Source organism: Theobroma umbraticum, unplaced genomic scaffold (genome assembly GCF_002168275.2).
Source record: "Theobroma umbraticum cultivar Fairchild unplaced genomic scaffold, ASM216827v3 scaffold_44.0, whole genome shotgun sequence".
Classification (NCBI taxonomy): domain Eukaryota; kingdom Viridiplantae; phylum Streptophyta; class Magnoliopsida; order Malvales; family Malvaceae; genus Theobroma; species Theobroma umbraticum.
The window spans coordinates 11233785-11242250 of NW_018397255.1; the positions used below are offsets into that span (position 1 = coordinate 11233785).

At 34.0% G+C, this 8466-nt stretch overlaps 1 protein-coding gene across 1 annotated transcript; it reads right to left on the reverse strand.

The window, feature by feature from the left end:
- Positions 1-388: 388 nt before the first annotated feature.
- Positions 389-7890, reverse strand: LOC110408935 (GTPase Der (DUF707)). Its single transcript, XM_021418088.2, has 14 exons — positions 7731-7890; positions 5739-5861; positions 5378-5437; positions 5187-5288; positions 4271-4351; positions 4023-4141; positions 3825-3926; positions 2792-2908; positions 2484-2549; positions 2254-2320; positions 1827-1880; positions 1650-1739; positions 960-998; positions 389-840 (listed from the first exon to the last, which is right to left on the reverse strand). Exons 1-14 carry the CDS (start codon positions 7752-7754, stop codon positions 727-729), a joined length of 1158 nt encoding a protein of 385 aa, XP_021273763.1. The 5' UTR covers positions 7755-7890; the 3' UTR covers positions 389-726.
- Between the last annotated feature and the right edge of the window lie 576 nt (positions 7891-8466).

An 8466-nucleotide genomic window follows, 5' to 3' on the forward strand; every position in this document is an offset into this window, starting at 1 on the left:
ATCATCCATTGCTTCCGCTGAGACTTGTAGCTTGAAACAGATGGAAGAATTAAGAAAAGCAAGAGGGTGCAGGAAATGGCGATTAAAGGCAAAGGAAGCCCCATTAACATTGTGGCTAGGCTTGGGTTTTTTGGTTTTGCTTAATGCTTAACCTAGGCTTCCCATGCAGTTATAGTTAGCAACCAACCAGCCCCTTATATATAATAATTGGGTTTTGGGTTTTGTAATAGAAATGCGTTAATTACATATTTTCTTGAGTCATTAAGTTAAAAGATCTATCAGAGTTAAGCATGCTAGGAAATGGTCCAATTATAATTTAGTAAAACAGCATGATATTAGTGAAACAAAAGCTTCAGAATTGAACAAAAAGAGGAGACTGATTTCAGAATTGAACAAAAAGAGGAGACTGATTTTCGGGGTTTTTTTATTTTTATAAAAGAAATTGGCATTTATCCATACAGTTGATCTTCATGGTCCAGTATAACTGTCTAATAAAAATTAGCCGCAGCCCAAGGGTTTGCTACAATAAAGAAGCTTTTAACAACATTTTCTGGGTATTACATAACTAATTTAGTGTATCTATAGTGCAACACAAGTTTCCTGTAGAAGGTTTTTAAATATAATTCTTCTTGTTTTATTCCTTGCTTTGAAAATGCCCCTGTTTGTGACTCTTTACATGCACGTTCAGAACCGAATTCTTCCTCTAATCCTCTTATATGATCATTACTACTGCTTTTTGATCGATGGTTCATACGGATCAAACCAACAATTATCTTGCTTCACAGCTCTCTTCCATCTGTTTTTGAAGATCTCTAATTCAATGAACGATTGCTTTCTGACCTGTGGAAAACAATTTTACAGACAATGAATTGATGAATGCCAAGAGGCCTCTGGCCATCACTAGCTATAGAGTGAAGTGAGCTTGAAAGCTGTGCATAAAGAGTAAGTTCAAGGCTTACCTCAGATCTTCCACCAGGCTCACTGGAAGGTGATGGTACCTGCAAATCCAAAGGTCATTAAAGTATAATTAGGAGAGAGAAAGAATTGGATGGTGATCCCCTTAGTTTAAAGCAAACCCTTTCGGATATGAAACTTAATCCAACCCAGTATGAAATTAAATCCCTAGGCTCAGGTTGGACATGATTTGACTTGTAAACTGAACTGGGTTAGATCAGGTTAGACTTGAAAATGGTATATGTTCTGATTGGACTTTCTAGATAATTATCAACCGTAGGTGGGGTTTGTACAGATTGCGATGCCTCAGGTACTGAACTACTCATGCAGTATTGTCAATATGATCCACAAATTCTTGAAGAAGAGATTGCTTTTCGTCATTAAAGACTTAAAGTATCAAGTATATAATGGATGAGACTGAGCAAGTGATATGAAATAACTCACGGTGACCTAGTGTTTGTTACCCTGTAATGTACAATCAAGCTCTAGGATTCACGCCCCTCCCCCTTGGCCTTGTCCATGTGTATTAAAAATAAGGCATATGATCCTGGGGAACCTTTGGAAAATGCTAGATCCATCTCTGGATTAAATTGAGACACAAGCAAACCAAAGTTTCAAACTTTGGAAGCACTTCAGTCGATTGATCAAATTGAGGAGCCATATATACAGTGGCAGTAATTAATAAAGTTTCTTACCTTGTTTGCTGCCACACCTCCAAGCGTGGGAAGAGCATTGTGAACTAAGTACTCAGAATCAACAATTCCAATTTTTTGAGTTCGATCACCCTGTCAAATAAAGCTTCATAATAAGAAACATGTTCAGAATATCTTTTATAAAAAGGAGGAAAGGCATGATTGAAGGTATAGAATTGCCTGTGCACAGTAACCAAGCTGAAAGTCCACTCCCCATCCATAAACCAGGTCACTCTGATATGGGGAAAACCAAGAATGAGAGGACAGATAAATTAATGGCTAAGCTTTATGAAACAATAAAGCCATGTTAGACAGGCTTTTAAAGAACTTAGAAGTTTATTCACATTGGACCAAAACCATGTCACTGGTAAGAAGGATCTAAGCTGCATTGATCGAACCAAACAAGAAATATCCCACCTTCAACCTTATTATTAGAAATTTGAAATAAACAAACAACCTGACTATCCCTGCATTATCTTTTATTTGAGCCTTTGATATTAATAACATAGCCATTAAATTATAAATGGTAATGATTGTTTACTATTTTAATCAACCTTCAATTTTTTCCATTAGTTTTAGCATCAACTTTCTAGTTTGGATAACGTACCTGAATCATATGCCATGCACAACGCCAAGATGCTGTGGAGAAAACAGGAGCCATCATTTCTACAAACCTGAAATATGCAATGTCTCTTTCTTTTACTCGATGTGAATAGATAATTAAATTGCATACAGCATATTAAGCAAGAATTCAAGGAAACTTTAAAGTAAGGAAAGAGGTATATATTACATATTATGGTATTGTACCATCAACAGAAAAAGACAGGTAGATATTACCCTGTACAAGGAGGGCCTGTGCTGTTTTCATTGCATCTCGTCCTACCAATCACCTTGTATGTCCTCCTGTCAAATACACACAAGTTAGAAATATGCACAGACAAGTTTACTTCAACTAAAATCAGGGAATAAAAGTGATGACAAGCTTCCAGAAATTCTTGAGAATAATTATACAAAACAAGTTATTACTAGGATGAGCTGCCCAGCTCTACAAATGCAATTAACTTATAGTAAAAGCACTCCAATATTATCATTAGACAAAACATTTCCTCATTCCTGAATAGAATTTACTTAGGAAGATAGCGAACCTGTGTAGTGTTGATTTTTTGTCCCTTGATGTAATTGGATGATGCAGCTCTGACTTCTCAGCATCAAGTGCAGGCTGTGATATTTCAAGCCCTTCCTTTTTAATTATTGAAAGATACCTGTATTTTAAGTAATTAAGAGGAGAGAATCAGTTTTTAAACGGTAATGAAGTAAATCCCAAACTTATCTCCCCTCTCCAGAGTTAAATAAACTAAAGCATTTAGCGTTTGTGATAATAAAGCTACGTGCATGTTGCCAAAAAGAGATAAAGTTTCAAGCATTTTTATTGTACTGGATTATAATCTTTCTAGTTACCCCTTAATGATTCTATGAATAATGATGATAAAGTTTTGGATAAGGCCTTGTACCGAAAGGTCTTTAAAATTTATTACAAAGGTTTGCACACCTTATGCTAGCGTTTAGTAATGAACTTGCGGGAGATGCAGAATATCGTTTAAAATCAAACTAATGAAAAATTTATATTTTCATGTACATCCGCTTGTAAACTTATTCACAAAACCCAAATGTTTTTGAAAGCAGTGAGTCTTTCAAAAACATGATTTTACAAATTAACTCATGTTTTTATGGGTTATCATCAACGTAAAAAGGCCTTTTAAGAACATAATTTCGATAAAAATGTACTTTAAAAACAAAATTTAAATGAATATGGTTTTTTAAACATGTTTTTAAATGTGGATTTGGCAAAGAAACAGACAGGACTGATAAGTAGATAAGTTTAAAGGAGGATGGGTCTGGGAATATGTCATTTTTTTTAGCCGGCCTTAATTATTGACTAGATTTTTGTCATTCCCTGTCCACAGGCCAGGCCTTGATGAGCCATTGAACCATCAAGCACAGCACAATCCTTAAACTCTGAGAATCAAACTTCAGTTTCTTACAATTAGATGTTAGTTCTGGTGTAGGTGAAGCAGTGACTGTAAACCAATGTGTATGCTTTTAGAAACAAGCAAAAGATTGTATCAAATCACTATCAAAGGAAGTGAAAAGTAACAAAGCAAGACTTGCACAACAAACCTTGCCGCATTAAAGTGATCGACTCCAAGGTCTTCATCCCACAGGAAGATGTAGGAATACTCTGAAACAATATCTGGATGTAAAAAGCGCTTTGCAAACCACCTAATTCATGAAAGCACATTGTAGAATGCCAAGTTATCCAGAACTGAATCAACATATATAAAAGATGTTTCAAATCTAGAGCTAATGACCATTTACCACTTAGTTTGATTAACAGCAGACACGTGTATAGCAAGGTCATTCCACTCTAAGTCCTTCCACTGGTCCACAATCCCATCGTAATGGAAAAGCATCACAACAAAATCACTTGATGGAAACTGTGACATGGAACAAAAGGAGGAAAAAAGGGATGTATAACATAAATCTAACTTAAATAATGCAACAAAAGAATGACATTTAGCATAAATCTAAAATAATAACGTAAAATATAAAGTCTTTCTTTTCACCTTCTTGACGATTTTGTTGACACTTTCTTTTTGCTTGATTCCAACAGCAATGGCTAATAAGTTCATAGACAACTTTGACTTCTAAACAAAAGTAAAGGGAATGGATTAATGAAACAGCTATATTACAAATGTCCATTATAAAATCAACTTAACATGTTGAAAATAACAAAATACAAAACTTATGACAGAACAGCATAGTTCTGACAGAGGATGTAAACTGAGAAAGAAAGGGAATAGTATGTCTCTTCTTATTACTTTATATGAGTTTTACACTGCATTTTTAACAACAATAAAGGACATATTTGGGAAAATAAAAAAAGGGTAAATACATACATAGGCTTAGGCGCTTAGCCACAAGTCTGCAAGACTATAGCCAGATAGCACTAAAGATTCTAAAAGCTTATCACAGCGTGACCAGAAAAGCAAGTCCCAATCAAATTCCCCAATGATTTACTGTTGACAGTTGGCAACTGTTGCCTCTTGTAAATTTAAAATTCATAGAGATTCCAGACCAGAAAAAACAAACTAGGCAAAGTTGTAAACCACAGTAGATAAAAATGGAGGTCAGAGTTTAGTCAGATAGGTACAGTCCAATTGTGGCAATATCCAGTGCTAGAAGCGGGAGAAGACACTGACACATATGGATCATCTCAGCTTACAAAATGTTAAACTAAAAGGAACAAATGCAAATCTATATGCCACTAACCAGACTAACCTGAAGCCAAATAGTCTGAAATAAAAAAAAAAAAATCCTTAATAGCTAATACCATCTTGCAAAAGGAACAGTACTTGTCCAGCCATTATGTTTTAGAAGACAAACTGGACAACTGGAAAAAGTGTAATGCACTTTCATTGGGGAATGCATAACTACCAAAGGATTAATGTTGTCATTGATATAAGCAACAAAACAGCTTACCTTCTTATTCTGTAGGCCCCATAATGGTCGCATTTCTAAGTCAGATGTCTCAGAAATAATTCCCTTAGGTAACGTCTCACTTCCATAAGCCCTACACTGAGTCTAAGCTCAAGTGACAGGAAAAAGGAATACTTAAGAGATTCATGTACACAAGTAGAACACATACATAACATAAAATATACCAAACGAACCTCACAAGTCTTAGGTCTTGTATATTGCAAAACAATAACTGATCTCCATCCTAAAATTCTCTGCACAAAGAAGGCCCCAATTCACACATTATTTACTTGATTATAGAAAACATAATACAACAGTTTGCAAGAAAGGGTTGGTATGGAGTTTTTTTTTTTTTTCTTATTTTACTAATTAGATTGAAAACTTACTTAGGCATATTTAGCATGCATGAACTAGATAAAGAAAATAAATGCAAATTACAAATAGGAAAAGAAGTAACTTCTGAGTTCTAATGTCAGAGAAACCAAGAGGAAATCCTTTCTTTTTGAGGTTCGGTTAGATTTCAACTTTATGCAAACTGTGCTTAGACATGTATACCTCTTTATAGTCTGTGATTATAAATGCACTTCCTATGAAGAAGGCTGCGGAAAGCAAAAGAATCATGGGGAGGAATCGGTGCGTAAATAATCTCTGCCTTCTAGGTTCTGCCTTTAGAGATATCTGAGAACAAGAGGATACAAAGAAGATAAGACAGGATAAGATGCAAAATAGTTTTCATTTTATTTTCCTTTGAAGAGGTTGCACTTCAGACTACAGAGACAAAAGGAAACTGTTCTTCCAAAACCATATTCGACGGACCATTTATGAAAATTATATTTATAGTTGGAAGCAGTAATGAGAAATGAGACACCTACAATTTTATCTGTCCTGCCAGTAATCCCAGGCTTCCAAAGAACAGGTAAAGACAGTAACATATGCCAACATTAAGAAGTTTCCTAAACTACCACTAGAAAACAATTAAAAACAAGATCTCAGGGTGCAATTTGTTAATGCATGTAGTTGGTATGAGGAGGAGTTAAATTCCTCAAGATGCAAGAAGGAAAAGGCATTCATTAGGGGTTCCAACAGAGTTGAGATATACCAAATAAAATTTAAAATTTATTTCTACTTAGAAAGGAATATTATTAAGCATCAAACTCAACTAATTTGATATCCCGTTAAAGCTCCAAGAATAAGTTACTCCCCTACACCCTCCTTCCCCCTCCCACACACAACCCACCCCCCCCCAAAAAAAAAAAAGAATATATATCTACATATACATATTTATATATAGTGTAGATCATATTAATTATAATTTAAGATTTATACAACCGTCCATGTATGAAAAAAGAATTTCATACTATATAAATCTCTCAAGTCATTCTTATTAAACACGCAACAGTTATGAAAACAATAAGCATTGAGCAACTTCCTCAGAGTGATCAATAAACCTACACCAGCACTCAAGCAATATTAATATTCTTGTGGTTGGGTCAGAGGGGAAAGGGTCACTGGATCCTCATCAACAATGCTGTTAAAAGCTTTCAATTTTTCATTTTTAAGAACTCAAACATCCAAAAATGTAAGCAAGCCTACAAGATAACTGTGTAACGAATATATAGTTTGGAGCAAAGAAACCAATTACCAGAAGTGATAGTACATAATCAGTACATGGACATGTACTGACTGTTTATTCATTCAGACTGTTAGGTGTACCCACTTATCTTATCAATGATTGATTGAACCATTCACTTTCAACTCTAATTTACGGTATAACTCAAAACTCAAAATCCACCTTGTTTTCTGTTTGATTTGAAAGCTCATTTCTTGAAAACACTTCAGTGGACATTCCGGAAAAGAAACTCAAATTTCTCCCTGCATTTCTATAGTGATTCATGCTAGTAGTATGACTTTTAGACTGAGTAACAATTTTCCTGAAGGTGACATAGGATTTTAAATGATATTACTAAAAACCAAAATGGGAAAGTCCCTGTGCATCATTTTTAAGAACATGGCAAAAAAAAAAAAGTTAGTTATTTGGCATTTTCATGCTTCCAAGCAGTGCCCCAGTGGTACAGCTGCTGCAGTTTAATGAAGATGTTATTTTATTTTTATTGAAAACAATCCTCATACCCCCGATCCAACTCATTGACACGATCTAATCCTTTCCTTAACCAAGCAAAGCATGGAATGGCTGACCTTCATTTCTAAATCATTAAGCTTTTTCTTTTCTTTAACTTTTGAACTGAAGACCAAACAAACTGGATCAATCATATGCAACTTGTCATCACTCACCAATCATAACATAAACAGTAAGCTAACAACTCCTTAACACTTCCACTCAGAGAACAAACTAGAACAAAATCAAACCCAAAAACTAATATTCCAAACATCTTTCTAAAGTCAGAGAGCAAAACCCAAGAATATTTACCATGATTCCTTTAGAGAAAAGAAAAAACTTTTGTCAAAACCAAGAAGCCCAAGAAACAAAATAATAACCTTTCATAAGACAAACATGGGGCAATAAAATAAAGATAGAGAGAAGCTTACAGAAGTTGACATCCTCTTCTTCATCTTGATCTTCCATTCAATGGGATCGTAGTGTTGTTTTTTGTGGAATAAAAAAAAAAAAGCATAGCAGAGGGGAAGGAAAGCTTTAAAGTTACTTACGACTGTAAAAAGTGTTTTTTTTTTTAAATTTTTATGACTCTTTTTTTTTTTTTACGCTTAAAAACAAGGCAAAAGTAAAAAACGTGCTCTCCGCGTGGGAATTACAAACGCCATTGCCTGCGGCAATGGGTCTTCCATGCTTTCCATTGGGGGTTAAAAAAAAAGAGGAGAGAGGCATAAAGAGAATGAGAATATATTAATTTTCTGATAGGTACACTTATAATAAATTAGTACTAGAATTTTATTTTTTATAATACTTTAATTAAAAATTAATAAAATCTTAAATATAGTCCTATCCTTAGGTAATATCGTATTTTTTCTATAATTACATATAGAATTTATAAATTTAATAAGATGTGATCCTCATGATCAAGAAATTAATGGCAACTTGTTTTGTTTATATTTTTACATTCAAGGGTTAAATTTATATTTTAAAACTACTTTGAAAGAAGAATTTGAATTCTTAACTTTAGAATGTAATTATCATCATGTTATGGTTTTAACAATAATTTTGGGCTCTATCATTTTAGGAATATATATCAACAGAAAAAATCTAATACTATTTGGATATTTTGTGATTAAAAATGAAATACTTTAGATTTGATATTAATTGATA